This window comes from Microplitis mediator, chromosome 2 (genome assembly GCF_029852145.1).
Source record: "Microplitis mediator isolate UGA2020A chromosome 2, iyMicMedi2.1, whole genome shotgun sequence".
Classification (NCBI taxonomy): Eukaryota; Metazoa; Arthropoda; class Insecta; order Hymenoptera; family Braconidae; genus Microplitis; species Microplitis mediator.
In genome coordinates this window covers 1,793,255-1,810,723 of record NC_079970.1, presented here as the reverse complement: position 1 = coordinate 1,810,723, position 17,469 = coordinate 1,793,255, and the positions used below count along the sequence as shown (strand labels likewise).

Genomic DNA, 17,469 nt, shown 5'->3' with positions numbered 1-17,469 from the left:
GGTATCACGAACTGTCATAATCGTATTGAAATTTTATTAATTAATTAAAAAAAAAAAAAAAATGAAACCTTAATTGAAAAAAGGCCGGGATAGAATTTCAAAAAAATTACTGAGTTATTATTAATTAGGAGCTGAAGAAAATTTTTGAATAACGAGTGTGAAGGAAACTGAAGCTAGCCGACGTCTAATAATTTTTTGATTTCTTTTTAAACGACAAATTATAAAAAAAAAAATTAAGAAAAAATTACACCTGTAGTTTTTTAAATTTTCTACATGTGCATATTTTTATTTTGTTTTTAAATTAAGTCGTTCAAAAAAAAATTCGAAAATTTTTAACTGTCTTCTAACTTCAGGATCGTGTGTGAAATGATCCTGAAGTTAGCAGACAATTAGTAATTTTTGGATTTTTTTTTTCAAGTCAATTACAAAAAAAAAAAAAACTAAAAATATGCACATATAGAAAATTTAAAACACTACAGGTGCAATTTTTTCAAATATGTTTTTTTTTGCAGTTTATCGTCTAAAAAAAAATTCAAAATTTATTAGACGTCTGCTAACTTCAGTATCATTGTGTGAATAGCAGACATCAGACAAATTTGAAATTATAAATAAATATAATAAATAATTTAAAAAAAATACATTTTTTAATTTTTTTTAAATTAAATTTTATTAATTACTTACTCCATTAATAATTTAAAATTTGTCTGCTACACTCACACTCATGTTAAGATGAAGATTGAAAGTCATTGAAAATTTTAAAAAAGTGGAGGTGGGGCTGAAAATGTCAACTGGAGTCAAAATTTTTTAGTTATCGACAAAAAAAAAATTAAATGACTAAATACAGCAACTTGCTTTAAATAAATTTATTTATAATTACATACTAATTATAAAAAAAATTATATTCATTAATAAGTAGTCCACTTTTTTTTAAATTCGCTCTATAATTTTTATTAATCTGTTGAGTAAATTTTTTACGGTTAAAAAATAAGCGAATGAATCGTATCCTACTTTTTTTTATAACAATAATTATTACAAAATGAATATTTGTAATTAATCTTCATCAGAAGAATCTTCTTCGGCTTCATTCAGCCATTTAATAAATGGCTGTAGAACTTTACGAATTTTTTCATTATAAATTCCATCATCATCATCATCATCATCATTTCTATTGAACCATTCGATAATTTTGTCTTCGCTTAAAATATCTTTGTCATAAAAGAGATGAAACAAATGCTGAGCGAAGTTCAAAATAAATTCATTGCTGTCAGAAATTTCTTCGATCGCGCTCAGACAATCCTCCTGTGCGTCATCAGTCTTAACGTAATTTAAAATAATCGGGGTGAAGTAATTTATCATGGCCCTGAGTGTCTTCTGGTAATTTACATTGTCGACATAAATTTTTTCCTCTCTCAAGTAGTGGAGGGGCAGCAGCAAAATCGCCTTGATGACATTGTTCGTAACTTCCCGTATCCCAACGTTGTACGCATACCTAGACGAGTTTATCTCCAAGATTATATTCTCGCAGTTGAGCTTGTCCTGGTAGGCCCTCAGCAGACTGTCAATTACTTCTGTCAAAAATATATGAGTGTCATCTGGTATATCATCAGGTGACTGTCCGCTTCTCTTGCTGCTGATCTCTTCCATCACCGAGCTGTCATCGTCATCATTATCGTTGTCGTCGTCATCATCCTCGACACCAGTCTCCGAGTTTATTTTCTTGAAGTACAAAAATTTACCATCACCGTCCTCGTAGTCCGCCATCTCCACGGCAGATATTTTCCCCTTGTCCGCTTCTAAAATACAATTTGAATAATTGTCCGTTGGAACCTGCAGTCCTTGAGATAAAATACAAGTCTCCACACAGGTGCGCTCTTCTAGAAGACAATTTGACATGACAAAAGTATTTTTTATATGACAATTATTATTTATAGTGACGTTATTTAAAATATATGAGTTGTCAATGACGACATTGTCACCAATAGTGCAATTATTCCCAATTGTCGAGCGACTCACCAGCGTATTGTTGCCAAGCTGGCTGTCGCTACCGACAATAGTGTCGTTTTTTAGGATGCAGCCACGTGCTAGGCAGGAGTTTTTGTACTTGTAAGTGCTCTTTGATGAATATATGATGTCATTTAAAGGAGCCAGCATGTCAGGAGTGAGTGGATAACTTTGCCGCTGAAGAATGTCTCTTGTCAGAGTATGATACGCTGGCCAGGAAGATATCGGCAGCGCGTAAGCATCAGCATCAAGAACCTGCCTGTATATTCTGGAGTCGAGGATCTCCTCGTTGAGCAAAACCCCTCGGATGAAATCCTCCATGGTCTGGAAGTCAAAGTTGTCGGAGAATAATGACAGGACCGATTGGGAGCACATGTAGACATGGCTGTCAATGAACCCGGTGTTTATTTCGATCTGCTCGTGGTCCAGGAACCAGTTCAACTCGAACTTTAGTTTCTTCTCGTGTCCCTCCGGTTTTTTGTAAAAAATCAGCTTGTCTGTCAGCTTATTTACCACGTAGAAGCACGACTCGTTGGTGAGGGTCGAGTGTCTGGAGCTTCCGACGTCCCTGAAGATGATGCTCATGGCGATGCCTTTGTCTTTGTCTTTTTTTGCTTTGTGTCTGTTCAGAAGGTTGGATAAATTTGTGTTGATAAACGCGTCGCCGCGGATCAGAACAAAGTCCCCGCGGATCCATCCCTTGGTGTCGATGTCCCTCAGCGCGTCTCCCAGTGACCTGCACCCGTCAGATATTATGAGCGATACTGTTATGTCGTCGTAGTTTTTCTTTGATATATAATTTTTTATGAGGTCGATATGGCTGCTGCAATAAATGAATATTTCTTTTATTTCAGATCGTATGAGTGATAGAACGACGTAATCAAGTAGATTTATGTTAGCAACTGGAGTCAGGATACTTGGAAAAATATGTTGCAGAGGTGTTAATAAACTGGTGTTAAAATCGTCAGCTAATACAACCGCTTGCACTGATTGCTGGTTGTCAAGTATTGATTTCACGTTTCCGCGCTTTGTTGACATTTTTATTATTTTATTTTATTTTATTATTTATGTAATTTTATAACTGTTTAGCTTTTAGGTTAACTCGCTTTAAATCAACAAAGCTGGTAACTGATGGGCTGTAACGACTGTCGATAACAAATTTTCTTTTTATTCTTTTTTTTATTCGTTTGATTCACTAGAGCGCGTTGTCAGCGATTTAAAATTCAAATATAATCCTGTGACGTCACACGTTCCCTCCCCTGCTCGAAAAAATTAATTGCTTTCTCTTGAGTAAATTTTTTTGAGAAAAGTGAGAATAATTATTGCGCATTGAAAATTTTATTTTCTTGAATCATTGAGAAAATTTTGTAGAAAAAAAATTTGTTTAGTTGAGAAGTTAATTTTGTCAACTTTTTTATAAAAATTATTAGGATACTGAAGTTAGCAAATGTCAAATAATTTTTGGAATTTAAAAAAAATGATAAATTATAAAAAAAAAAATATTTTGAAAAATTGCACTTGTAGATTTTTTTATTTTCTACATGTGCATTTTTTTTGTTTTTTTTTTTGCAATTGATTTGGTGAAAAAAAAATCCAAAAATTGTTGATTGTCTGCTAACTTCTGGATCATAAATTATTGAGACTTGAAAATTTTCATGGCAATAGAAAAGTGTTTTTTTGAAAAATTTTTTTTCACGACACAATAATATTTTTAATTTCAGTAAATTTTTGAAATTAGTGAAAATGTTCGTCTTATGAATTTTTATACAAAAGTTGCCAAATTGTACACGGAAAAAAATATTGATACTGAAATTAGCCGACGTTTAATAATTTTTGGATTTTTTTTTAAATGATAAATTATGAAAAAAAAAATATTTTAAAAAATTGTACTTATAGTTTTTTTAAATTTTCTATATGTGCATATTTTTAGTTTTTTTTTTTTTATAATTTATCGTTTGGAAAAAAATTCCAAGAATTATGAGTTGACTGTTAACTTCAGGATCATAGTTATCCGACGTCTAATAATTTTTGGATTTTTTTTTGAACAATAAATTATGAAAAAAAATATTTGAAAAAATTGCACCTATAGTTTTTTAAATTTTCTACATGCGCATATTTTTATTTTTTATCTTTTTGCAATCGATTTGTTAAAAAAAAAATTCAAAAATTTTTAATTGTCTGGTAACTTCAGGATCATAAAAAAATGAACTATTTAAATTGATAACGACAAGTAATATAATAATAAAGTGATCAGTAAAAACTATCATTCAAAATAGTAATTTTTTCATTTATGATTAAGACGAATAATTACAGGATAAGTATGAAAATTTATTGTCTATGTAAGAAAAATTACTATCTGAACTTTAAAAATCGTAACTGATACTTAGAAAATTGACGACACATAGTATAAAATTTTTAATTTGGAAAGTCTAAATTCCCCATATTGACACCCGGGTTCTGGGTTATAATTTCAAACTCTAATTTTTAAAGTTAATTTTATCCGTGTACCTCTCGGGATTTTACACAAGTTTTTTTTTTAAATATGAAAATTTTCGGCAGATAATTTTCATAGCAGTAAAAAAAATTTTCACTAACTTCAAAAAATTAACTAAAATCAAAAATAATATCGTGTCATGTAAAAAGAAATTTTTTTATTGCCTTGAAAATTTTCTACCCAAAGTTTTCCGAAGCCTTGATAATTTATATAGAAAAGTTGTCAAATTTGACTTCTCAAGACATAAGTTTTTTTGATTTGAAAAATTTTCTCCAAGTTTTCAAGAAAAGAAGATTTTAAAAACTTTTATTTTTAATTTGTAAGAAGTATTTTAACTTTTTTCAAATAAAAATTTCTACAGGTAATTTTTTCTTAAAATTGCAGATGCACAGTAAATTATTTTTAAACAAATTGTAATTTTTCAAAATATTTAATTTTTACCCGAAGTTGAGGTAAAATTATACCCGTCCTATTAATGGCAGTTAAATAAATAAATTAAATTAGAACTTTTAATTTACGCTATTAATGATAATTAAAAAAAAAATAGTTTCAAAATTAATTAATTAAAATTCTTTTTTTAAATCAATAAAAAAAGTACGCGCAAAATTTATTAAAAATAAAATTGCTTTTATCAAGACATTTATATCTTGTCTACCCATTAATTGTATGACACTAAATGTTACATATATCATATAGCATCTAAATATAAAAATAAGCCCAATAAAATTTGATAAACGCATATACTATTTATAACTCATTAATTAATTCAATTATGACTAAAGTGTAATAACTTGTAATTTTTTTTTACCTTTTATTAAATGAATATATTTTATTATTCAAAAATTTTCAAGTAAATTTTCAAAATTTGAATAATTAAATTATATAAATTTTAATAATTAAATTATATAAATAATTTAGATTAATTTGCTTACTACATGTATATTTAATAAAACAAAATTGATGAAATTACACAGTAGGGGGTGATTAGGGCCTATTAAATTAATATTAATCAATACAGACTATTGATGAGTATGATTATAATAATAATAATAAATATATTAAATGTAATTTCTTTATCAAATATATACCCGAGTCAAAATATTAGACGTAAGTTAAACATTCTTAACGTTTTAAACGTAAATTGAACGTTTTTAACGTTTTGAAAGTAAATTGAACGATTTTTTTGTATTTTGGTTCGTAAAAAATTGGTAATTTTATGAGTTATGATTTTAGTTTAATGATAACATTAATTAATTTATTTCAATATTTGTAATCACAATTTTCATAACCTTGATATCATAATATATGAACAGGTATAAATATGTAGTGTTAAAGATAGAAGTATGAAACTGAAAAAATTTTTTTTTCAAAATACGAATTTTTTATTTAAGAGCCAGAAAGTCGGACGACAAAATTTTAGGGAATCGACGTGATTATAATCCAGGAGTACAAAATCGATGAAAAAATTTTTTTGGAATGCTTATGTTTTCTTATTGTAAGTATAAATAGGTTTTAGTTACGTTTTCGATTTATGATACTCCAATACACGTTTGGAATAAGTTAGAAGCTGTCAAATTGAGTTTTTAATGTCCAAAACGTTTAATTTACGTTCAAAACGTTCTATTTACGTTTAATATTTCGATATCTATAAATTTTTTTGTAAAAAAAAAACCAACTCTTGTTCATACGTCATTTTTCTTGATTGGGATAAATTGATTTTATTTAGTTAGCGAAATGCTACATGTGAGAACAATTTGGTAAAAATTCATTAATGTAAAAATAACATCAACATAAATGAAGTGTAATTGAAGTCACAGGAGGTCTATTAGTGAAGTTCGTGCGAAAAAGTTAATCAATATAATGAATAATGTTGTTTTTTTTTATTATTATTATATTTTATTTAGATAAACAATAACAGTTAAATTAATATGATATTTGAAGTAATTTACTGAACGAGAGGAAGTAATAATTTCTATAAATATTTTTCATTTTAAAAAACACAATGGAAGGGAAAAACTTAAAAATAAAGTTAATTGCTCTGGTAATAAATTTTTAATTATTATTATTATGATTAATGTCTGGTACGAATATTTTGTTTATAAAATTGAAAATTAAACGCAGTTGTGGTAATTAAAGTGTAAAATAATTATTAATGAATAAAAAATTTAATTTGTTTATATAAAATTTAAATAGAATTAATGAATGTTGTAAAATTAAAAACTAAATGTCACCATAAATTTATATATAATTTTTTTATTACACGAAATTCCTATCGTATTTTACTGCGCATTTAAAAAATAAAATTTTAGTAAATCATCTTTATAAATAAAATATGTCAATTAATAAAAGTAATTTACAAGTAAGTAAGTTTTTAATTTTTTAAAATATCGATGTAGAATAAACCAATAAATTGACAATTCATATTATGATAAAAAAACTATTTTTAATTAAAATTTTTTTTTATCATCAGCAAGTACACGAATATCAAATTTTCTGATTACTATTTAACGACTTTTTTTTTAAATTTTGTTAAGTCATTAGTCAATTAAATTATAATTTATCAAATTGCCGCCGTTTGCCCAATAATATGTAATATATAATACTAGATAAATTGAACACTCTTACATTTGTTACAAGCAATTAGTGTCCGAAGTATCACTAAAATAATTGATAACAATTTCATATATCAGGTTATTAAACTGTAATTTAACAAGTGATAAGAAAAGGTAATTAGATTTTTTTGGGCGTATGGCAAAAGAAAGAAAAAAATCATCTAGACATCGAGATGTCAAAATAGAATAGCAATAGTTTGAAAAAAATATTATCGATTGCAGAAGGGTTTAATAGGATGATGAAGATAATTATTTTAAGTACATGATTTTATCAATGCAATCTCTAATCATGAAAGGCCTCTAATGATAATTTCGCAGGTTTAAATTATCTGCCCATGTAATTTTTTTTTTTTTTCATTTTTTACGCTCGTACTCTACTACCCCGCCTTTTATGAAACAGCGATCGGTGCGATATTTCATACTCGATGTTAAAGATGATGCCTTTATAGGTGGTACATATATATGAAAATTATATATATGTATAAGTGAGAAGCAGTTATAGAAGAATAAATCAATGGTATGAATGTAAAAAAAAGGCGAAGGAAATAATTCCGCGAAATACAACACGCTAATTCAAAGTCCATTGATATTCCTTCGTTGGCATATGCATATTCATATATATATATATATATATATTATATACATATATAGAAATACATGATCATGCTGGTCTTTTCTCGTTTCTCTTTTTCATTATTCTCTTTGCTTTCATCCATTTGCCGCACATCATTCTTATTATATTTCATTCTTTATATCTTTCTCCATTTACACACTTCCATACCCGCACATACATTTAAATATATATACACACATATATATAATAATATGTGTAGATCTGTCACGTCGACTACCGACTCCGAGCAACGTAACACGAAGTGATGATGCAATAGGGTCTGCATATATTCCGCTGTAGAAGAAATCATTCTAAGAAGTCATCGAAACTATTTTAAAATAGATAAAAATCTAAGGAATCATTTATTGAAGATTTATTTTTTTTATTTTTTCATAATTTACAGAGCATCATTGAATTGTTTCGATTTAAGAACAAGAGCCTTGACATCTCTTACTCATTTATCTCGCTATTGTAGATGAATGCTCAGCTTCCAAGAACAATGACAATGTTTAGGGTCAACAGACAAAAAAAACTATTAATTCATTCAGATAAAACGTTTAACGAAGAAATTTAACCGACTTTTTTTAGTGAATGACCAGAGGTTCGGTTCCGGGGAAAATAAAATGAAAGGTCTTGAGGCCTCCAGAGGAGCCGAGAAGAGGACAAAGGTATTGGTAATAATGAATAGAGGAAATAGGATAGTGGTATGAGGGCAGAGGGGACAGGGGGCTAAGGACCGGGTCATCTGCTGTTGAAGAATCGGTTCTTGGAGATGAGACTCACCGCGATCGGCGAACTTTGAGAGTCATTGCTCACAAGTCACGTAGATCCGAGTCCAAGTCCGAGTCTCTAGGAATGTCTAGACTCCATGAGCCACTTGATGTCTAGGATCCGGCCCTTTGGGTTCTGATATTTAATTATACCGCTCAGCCCAAGTTTATACCTGTACTCAGACGCTGGGTAAGGGGCTAGATTTAAACGCCCGTTGACGTTTACAGACGTGCACGAACTTGTATTCGCAACTTGGATTTCAAATTATGAATGAAGAAGGAATTTTATTTTACCAGATGACTAATTTTTTATCTATTTGCCTATAGCTGGTGTAGATTTAAATCAAATTGCCCGATTTATTATTTTGTTTAAAGGAAAAAAAATTTATTTATTTTCTAATAGGTTTTTATTTTATAAATTTTTTCAATAAGCATTTGAATGATCGTCAGAATAAATTTGAATAATAATTTAAGTCGAGAAAAAATGGGGATTCAGTGATTATGAAAATTACCAATTATTTGAATATCTTTGGGCGGTTATCAGTTAATCGAAAGACAAATTATTTAAATTAGGAGTAGTCGAAATGAGTATACACGTGTTAAGATTTAAAAAAAAGGTATAGAGACGTCATCATTGTAATAATATTTGGTTTTAATGGATTATGAATTAACGAAATAGATAAAGATAACTAAAAGATCGGATAATTTATTACGTACTTGAAATTTATTTTCGATGTCAATATCAATGACTGGTAAAATTTTTTTATAATTATTGCAACAATGTTGGCCCGTTTGACAATATGTTATATTGATTCTTAAATAATAATTATTATAGTGAGTAAATATTTAATATTTATTGACGCACCATATTTTAATTTATAATAACCATCTAATCAGTCTGTATTTTAAAAACCAGATAGTACACAGTCTTATTTTTATCGCTATTGAAATCACCTAAAATATTGGTTTTATTGAAAAATATATTGCGCAAAAAAGACTAATGAAAAATATATTTTCGAACCATAACAGTTTCACAACAAAACTATAAATAGTTTTTTTAAATTCAAAATATTTAATCAAAATTTAAATGACAATTAATATCAATACGTAAAATATGAAAAATATTATTGTTAAATTATTCAAAAAAAAAATAATCGTATTTTTTTTTTAATTATCACCGAAATTATAAATTATTGAAGAAAAAATTTTTCAGGTAAAAAAATAAAAATGATATTTACGGATTAGTTTGATAAATTTTAACAAATAAAAAATGAATTTAGCCGTCAATAAAAATGACACCCTAATTTCTTGGAATATTGTAATAATCGTGGTACGTTAATTGTTAATCGTTATTGTCTACGAAACTTTTATTTCCTCATAGGGTTTCTTTAGTGTAATTTATTTGGTAACTTGCGTCATCGCCGCACATGGACAATTAAACATTATTAATATCATTATTATTATTACTATTATTAATATTATTATTTTAGCGTAAAACCCTCAGGAGATAAATTTTTCCTTTGAAACAGACGTCAAAGATATACCCAATAGATATACCAAGAACAGGATGAATTTATAAAATATACAGCAAATTAAATATGTACAACGAAAGTAAATCGATGGGCGATAAGTGATACGTTTTTTCCAGAAAATGGCTTATGTAGATTTTACCGAAGAATTAAAAGATGTAAGCAAAGTCGTGGAAGCTGACATTAGAATTAATTTAACTAAAGATTTAAATAAATTTAACGTGAGATGGGCAGAGTCCCCAGGTGATAAAAGTCTCGGCGGTCTGTTCCAGCAGCCGTCCGCCTGTGATGCTGACCGCTGGAGCAAGAGACGGGGGTGCAAAATATGTCTACGTGGTGGTCGCCGGCATGACGATGACGTGGATGATAAGGATGAGGATGAAGATGAAGATGAAGATGAGGATGATGATAATAATGGTGGTGTGATGTGACCGTGAGGTGACGACGTTTTACACGATAGATGTGTCACTAACGGGTGTGGGTTTTATTATTTTCTCTGATTGGTCCACAAGAGATATCCACATCCCCCGCCATCAGCACGTAACCGACCAATCGAGCGCAAATGATACGTCACGATTGTTGCATTTCTGAGTATAAATATCGGGATCATGAGCTCACAGTACTAACTCATCTTGCGACGTTTTGTCGAGCTTGTTCGTTTGACAATACATCGCTTCACTGTTTTTTTAGTTATTTATTTGTTTTATTTATTTTTTATTCATCAAGTTTATAAACATTACCAGAAGGACTTTATTTACTCTGTTTTTACCTCATCAACAAAAATTTATTTTACAATGGTAAGTTTCACATATATATTTATTTACTTATCAACTTTATCACACTACTAGAAAATTTTTTCATAACTTTGTATATTCAAAAAATGAAAAATTAATTTTAAAAATTTAAAACTAACGGATGAATTTCTCGTCGTCGCACCTTGACCTACCTTTTGAATTCGCAATTTGTCGCGACGGATAGTAAATTTATTTTGTTATAAAACTTGTAGTTTAAATGATAGTAAAATAAAAAAAGTAATTACGAGTTCGTTATGTAAAAATAAAATCGAACGGTAGAAAAATGATTTTTCAGAATATTTAATTTGCGGTACGCGTTATCAGGTTTATCACTAGACTATGAGTGATATAATATGAATTGCTAAGAGACTGAAATACAAAGTTAAGACTTGAGAGTTCAAGTACCGGGGAATTAGATCATAGGATGAACGTACGTATGATATTATCTCGGTGATGGCTAAGGGACACTACAGTTGGCTGGTTCCTTGGCTGATTTAACTAGTTTGAACCTGCACGTGTATATTTATCTACACATACATTCATACATATATTAACACACATTTAAATTCATCAAACTCTAATTCATTATTAGTCTAATCACATCTTGAATATATTAATTTTTATACAAATACTAATTTATTTAATTCAGCTCCATTATAAAAGTATACTTGTCTTTCTTACAACCGGGAAATTTATTTCAAATAAAATTATAAGTCATAAGACAAATAGTAAATTTGAAATTTGGTTTTAAAAGATGACGAGAAATAGTAAATTGTTACGGAACAATAAATGATTTAAATAAAATCAAGAATCATCAGTTTTAAATATACACGTAGACAGAAAACACGTGCCTTTTAGTCGGTAAGTCAGATGTACGCAGTCTACCCACGTGTTTGAAGTAAATCGTCGGGTATTCGGGCGATATTCCGGCAGTCTTATTAGCTCCGTGCTACCGAATAGAAGGGATCTCGTCGTTCCTCTAGACAACACTCTCAGCCCAAAACTACTTTCTACTAATGAAGTAAGACCTGTCTCTACTATTATTTAAACATTAATTTTGAGTTTAATGTCTCAGTTGACAGTAATTATTTATTTTAAATTTATTTACTCCATTTTATTATAGAAAAATCAGACGGTAAATAAATAAATAAAGTAAAAAATTGCAGTAGTTTAGTCATCAGTTAACCAGATAAATAATTTAACAATTTAATTGTTAATTAAAATAAAAAAACTATATAAATTGACATAGATTGCAGAGGAAATGATTTTTTTTTGTTGCACGTCTGCATAAAGTTTGTACTGGACTCACATTGCAGGCTTGTTGCATCATGCAGTAAGTCACGTAGTCAAATCTACTGAGTTTAAAGTCACCTTATTAATTTAAAAATATATATAATATATACATCTATACATTTTTTTTATTTTACTTGACAATTTTACTCCATTTTCAAAATTCAAATAATTCATATTTTTAAACGTCAATTTTAAAAATGACATTTAAAAAAAAAAAAAATAACAAATGCAAAATTATCGATATTCAGTCCTCGGAATGTCGGTTGCAATATTTATTCTTCAGACGTTATCACAGTTGTCGTGATTCCCAAAGACAAATAATTATTTACCTGCATTTAATTTAAAGAAAATATAATTCCACGTGTCTTATATCTCATGATCGCGATTAAGATGAAGATCTCGATTTTAGTACACGTGATTCGCGGGCTTGTAGGATCCAGCAACCGAGCGGTGAACGAACGATCGATGCACTACACGCGAATTGAATGTCTTGGCCGGTTGTCGGTCCATTCGAATTTTAATTGATATTTTATTCAACCCGTGAGATTTCTCTTCAGATCCTCGGACACTTGTCCACTCCATTCTCCATTTACTTTTTATTTATTTATCCCTACTCCCTTTTCCTCGATCGAGAGACTCGATATAAAGTCCGGCGAATTTCATTATTTATTTATAATTTTTAAAAAAATAATCCATGTAATACATTAATACTCCTCAAGGGAACGGAATAAAAGTGAGTTTATTAAAGTGACAAGTGTTGCATGCGTGATATCATCATATCAAAACTCTCCTCTCGTTCTCTTTCCCTTCTCCAGCATCGATTTTATCTCTCTATCACTCAATTCGCTCTACACTAATTCCACTCGAATTCTCTTGACAAAACCCAACACAACTTACTACTCTGTACTGATTTACTAACTAATGTAACAACTAAAATTACTCCAACTCCCTATACAACTCATATATATATATATATATATATTTACCAGCCGGCAAATTATTACCACTGACGTAGCATGACATATTACACTCAATCTCAAACATAAACACCAAAGAATTTCATTCAACTTTATTACATTAATCACTCTTACTACGTATATACATTATTACGTTTTATATATAATTAAATTACGAGTTTCCGTCAATTCACGTCATCATAAATCCTGTTCTTTCATACCGATTAATTAAATTTTAAACAATTAGAGGCAATTATATTTTTATTATTTTTTTTTTTAAATTACAAATGCGTACATATGTATATGGATTGACATTAAATCAAAGTTATGTGAATATATATATGATGTAAATATATGTAAACGTGTCTTCCGACAAGATCAGCAGTGGCAGACAGCGAATGATGACGAATATGCGTCTGGTTGTCTCTGAAACTATCGTCTATCGTCTACGTCTTATTTTATTCAAATCTCTAGTTCATTTTTAAACACGCGAATTTTTACGCGGGTAAATTATTAAATCACACAAACTTTTAATTTACCCGCTCGTTTTTCACCCATAAATTCTGTCAGTCGAGATAAAAAAATGAATTACCCGGTAAATAAAAGTAAATAAAATATAATGTACTTAGCTTAATTAATACCGTTTGAATTTATTGTCAGCATAAAATAAGAGAGGCATAAAAATGTATTAAGTAGTAAAATTTTTATTAGTCAGACACCGGTCAATAAAATTAACTCTGTTTTTTTTTTATTTATTTAATTAAAATAATTTATTTATTAATTTTGAATAAATAAACAGTAAATAATTAACCGCACATGAGTTTTTTAATCGAATATATATTTGATAATAATAATATATATGTTATAACGAACCTTGACTATAAAATACTTAATTAATTAAACGGTACGATCGGAAGGTATCAATTGAAAAATGATGTATGTGTTACAAGTCACGAGAAGGAGCTGTGAGACACTAATGGAATTGCTGATCGTGACTCGGTTCGAGTTTCTTCGCCTTTTTATTATCATTTTTTTTCTACATTATTATTATTATGTTTTTTTTTTATTTTACGCTTTACTCGCGAGTTTGAGAACAGAAGATGAGAGTCAATTCGCATGCGAGGATGACTCTTTTTTATGCGCACAAGCAATGTCATGATAAATTAAATGAATGCAAAAGAGCGGGAATAAATGACGATGCATTTGGATTTGCGGGTCAAAGTAAATCCAAGTCCATTCACCGGGTTAATGTTGTCAAGAAATACTTGATATATTTTATTACCTCGATCTATATATTTGTTACTTAAACTCTTACTAACTACTTGATAATAAATGTGATTTATATTTTTTTTTAGATGGAACAAACTATTCCAAAGTCAATGGCGGGATTCTTTTTCCTGACCCTAGTGATTCAGATGACTGCTACTCATTACATAAGTTTTGACCCCCAATCACCCAGAGAAGTCGCCAATGATTACGATGACAGACCAAAAAATGTTGACGATTCATACACAAATTCACTTACCGACAATATTGAGACACATCATCATAAAGCGGTTAGTATTCCGGATAATTATTACAACTGATAAAAAATGACTCACTTGTAGTAACTTATAAATTACTATCTCGCACGGAACATGTCACCTTGAGTCTTTGCGTTATATAATTACTTACTTTACTGCCAATCACTTAAGTATTTAAATTTATAAATTATTATTACCATTTATTTTTAGTTAAAAGCCAAACGGAAGCCTGTTAGAATCACTGGCGGACCACTTTTACTTGCCAAAGGGTAAGTTTATTTTATTTTATTATTCAATATTAATATTAATAATATTAATAATAATAATAATAATTTTTTTTTATTATTACAGACAATCCGGAGAATTAACGTGTACAGCTTACGGGTCACCGTTCCCACAAATCCATTGGCTCCGTGGTGATGATTTACAGAGTCAAGTTAGTAAAATTTTTTTACTTGAATTATTACTTATGCTGATCAATAAAATGAATAAAAATAAAATAAAAAAATTTTCTTTAGATTGAAAAACTAAAATACGTAAATCTTGTCTACCACGAGCCGTCAAAAGAAAAAGTTGATTTTGGAATCGTAAAATCAAAATTCATCGTCGACTGCGCTTCTGAAGCAGACAAAGGTGTCATTCACTGCGTGTCAATAATAAACGAGAAAGTCCAGGTAGCGTCGACATACATCGACATTGACAGTAAGTATTAATTAATTATCGAGTAATTAAAATGTTTGATGAGTTATTAAATAATTAATTAATTTTTACAGCCTCATCAATAGACTTGTCCGAAAGATGTAACCTGATACGCGCACCAGTGATAACAAACTTCATTTCATCGATGCTAGTGTCCCAGGACAGCACGGTGGTGATTCCCTGCACCGTCCAGGGCGAACCCAAACCAGACATCGTTTGGCAAACGTATAACGGCACAACAATCACCCCGACCACGGATCCGCGGTACGAATTGCTCAGCTCCGGAGACCTTTTGATCTCCTCCCTCAAGTGGGTCGACATGGACGGATATGTCTGCATAGCCAAGTCCAAGTTCGGCGAAGACCGTCAATCAACGTTTCTATATCCGGTCCAAGTAAGTTTTAACTCATTTTTAATAAGAAAAAAAGTAAAAGTCAAGTTATAAAATAAATGTTTATTATATTTATTTGATTTAAGTAATTAATAAAAATGATTTTTAATTTACAGAACGGAAGATCGACTTAGAAAAATAATTCGATAGATTTGTTTTAATAGAATTTAATGAAGATAAACCAATGGCCAATGAGAGTACTTGAATCCATCTATTTAAAAATTAGAATAAGTAGATAGCTGACTATTGTGCCAAATTTAAATACCGTAACATATAAATTATATATGAAAAATAATTTGCGTAAAAAAGATAAAAAATAAGCGGCTACGAACGAGTCAAAAATATTAAGATATATATATTATGCAATGTAATTATCTAGTCACCAAGTGGTATAGGTAAACTTTCCAATCAATAACCTGGCCGGCCCATAGTCAGTAATTATTATATTTATATTAATTTAATAAGTAGTTATTATTATTATTTTTTTTATTTTAACGTGTAACATTCCCAAAATGTATTTTTTCATTTATTGAGTTACATATTTTTTTTTAGTTAGCCAATTGTTTAATTGCACGTGGTGCGATTACTGATTGACATAAATTAATATTATTTAAATTAAATTATTATTATTGAATAAATAAATAAATAATCATTGTAATAAAAAATATATTTAAAAGTGATGGTAATGATACTGATATGTATATTACCTGGCAGAACAATGTACTTACTATATTAATAAAAATACTTTATTATGATGAATTAAATAATGTGGAAATTTATTATTTAATTTAAATACCTGACCCTGATTAAACAACTGAATTCGATCGAATTAAACAGAATTAAATTTTTAATTCTATTTAATTCAGATAAATTCTGTTAATTCGGTGCCTAACTTAAAAATGAATTCTGTCTAATTCGGCAGGAAAACCAGAATTTGTACAAATTAAAACGAATTTAAATAATTCTATTCGGTTTAATTCGTAAATAATTCTCCAATTTCTGGTTCTGAATCTGAATTAAACTGAATTAAAACGAATTTGAAATTTTTAAATCGGTTTTATTCTGTTTAATTCAAATTCAAATTTTCAATTCAGTTGAATTCTGTTTTGCAGAATTCGATCGAATTAAACAGAATTAAATTTTTAATTCTATTTAATTCAGATAAATTCTGTTAATTCGGTACCTAACTTAAAAAAGAATTCTGTCTAATTCGGCAGGGAAACCCGAATTCGTCCAAATTATAACGAATTTCAATAATTCTATTCGGTTTAATTCTGATTAATTCGAAAATAATTATCCAATTTCTGGTTCTGAATCCGAATTAAAACGAATTTGAAATTTCTAAATCGGTTTTATTCTGTTTAATTCAAATTCAAATTTTCAATTCTGTTGAATTCTGTTTTGCAGAATTCGACAGAATATAACAGAATTAAAATTTTTAATTCGCAATATGGGTTCCATGACAAGTGATCCCTCAGACTAGATCCAACTGACAACTGGTCCAATTAACAGCTGATCTAATTCATCAGTTTCATCAAGATTTTAATAATTTTCATTGTCATTATCTTCAAAACCTTTATCTTGATAATTTTCAACCGAATGTCGATGGGATCAATTTGTGGAGATCACTTGTCGTGGTATGAAATTGTTGGGATCAGTTGACATCACACCGATAAAACATAAAAGAAAGAACAAAAACATAACTGACTAAGATAAGTGAATCGGAGTGGAGACAAAGATTATTATATATAATATAAGGGATTGAAGTTGCTAAGTATTTCCTTGATTGCGTCC

The 17,469-nt window shown here is 29.0% G+C and overlaps 3 protein-coding genes across 3 annotated transcripts; 2 read left to right on the top strand and 1 right to left on the bottom strand.

Moving 5' to 3' along the window:
* Positions 1-848: 848 nt before the first annotated feature.
* On the bottom strand, positions 849-3,150 carry LOC130663941 (translation initiation factor eIF-2B subunit epsilon). The gene has a single exon (XM_057463522.1). It carries the CDS (start codon positions 3,037-3,039, stop codon positions 1,051-1,053), a length of 1,989 nt encoding a protein of 662 aa, XP_057319505.1. The 5' UTR covers positions 3,040-3,150; the 3' UTR covers positions 849-1,050.
* Positions 3,151-10,141: 6,991 nt separating this feature from the next.
* LOC130664150 (probable DNA-directed RNA polymerase subunit delta) lies at positions 10,142-10,450 on the top strand. The gene has a single exon (XM_057463944.1). The coding sequence runs from the start codon at positions 10,142-10,144 to the stop codon at positions 10,448-10,450; it is 309 nt and encodes a 102-aa protein (XP_057319927.1).
* A 1,228-nt stretch (positions 10,451-11,678) lies between these two features.
* On the top strand, positions 11,679-16,418 carry LOC130663940 (zwei Ig domain protein zig-2). Its single transcript, XM_057463521.1, has 7 exons — positions 11,679-11,834; positions 14,418-14,618; positions 14,796-14,854; positions 14,937-15,021; positions 15,104-15,287; positions 15,359-15,678; positions 15,792-16,418. Exons 2-7 carry the CDS (start codon positions 14,418-14,420, stop codon positions 15,807-15,809), a joined length of 867 nt encoding a protein of 288 aa, XP_057319504.1. The 5' UTR covers positions 11,679-11,834; the 3' UTR covers positions 15,810-16,418.
* The last annotated feature ends 1,051 nt before the right edge of the window (positions 16,419-17,469 follow it).

What these genes read in the sequence shown, in the direction of transcription:
- LOC130663940 (XM_057463521.1), top strand. Translation starts at nt 14,418, where the DNA reads ATGGAACAAACTATTCCAAAGTCAATGGCGGGATTCTTTTTCCTGACC. An exon ending in AGACACATCATCATAAAGCG is followed by an intron (nt 14,619 to 14,795) that starts GTTAGTATTCCG and finishes ATTTATTTTTAG; the next exon opens with TTAAAAGCCAAACGGAAGCC. An exon ending in CCACTTTTACTTGCCAAAGG is followed by an intron (nt 14,855 to 14,936) that starts GTAAGTTTATTT and finishes TTATTATTACAG; the next exon opens with ACAATCCGGAGAATTAACGT.
- LOC130663941 (XM_057463522.1), bottom strand. Translation starts at nt 3,039, where the DNA reads ATGTCAACAAAGCGCGGAAACGTGAAATCAATACTTGACAACCAGCAA.
- LOC130664150 (XM_057463944.1), top strand. Translation starts at nt 10,142, where the DNA reads ATGGCTTATGTAGATTTTACCGAAGAATTAAAAGATGTAAGCAAAGTC.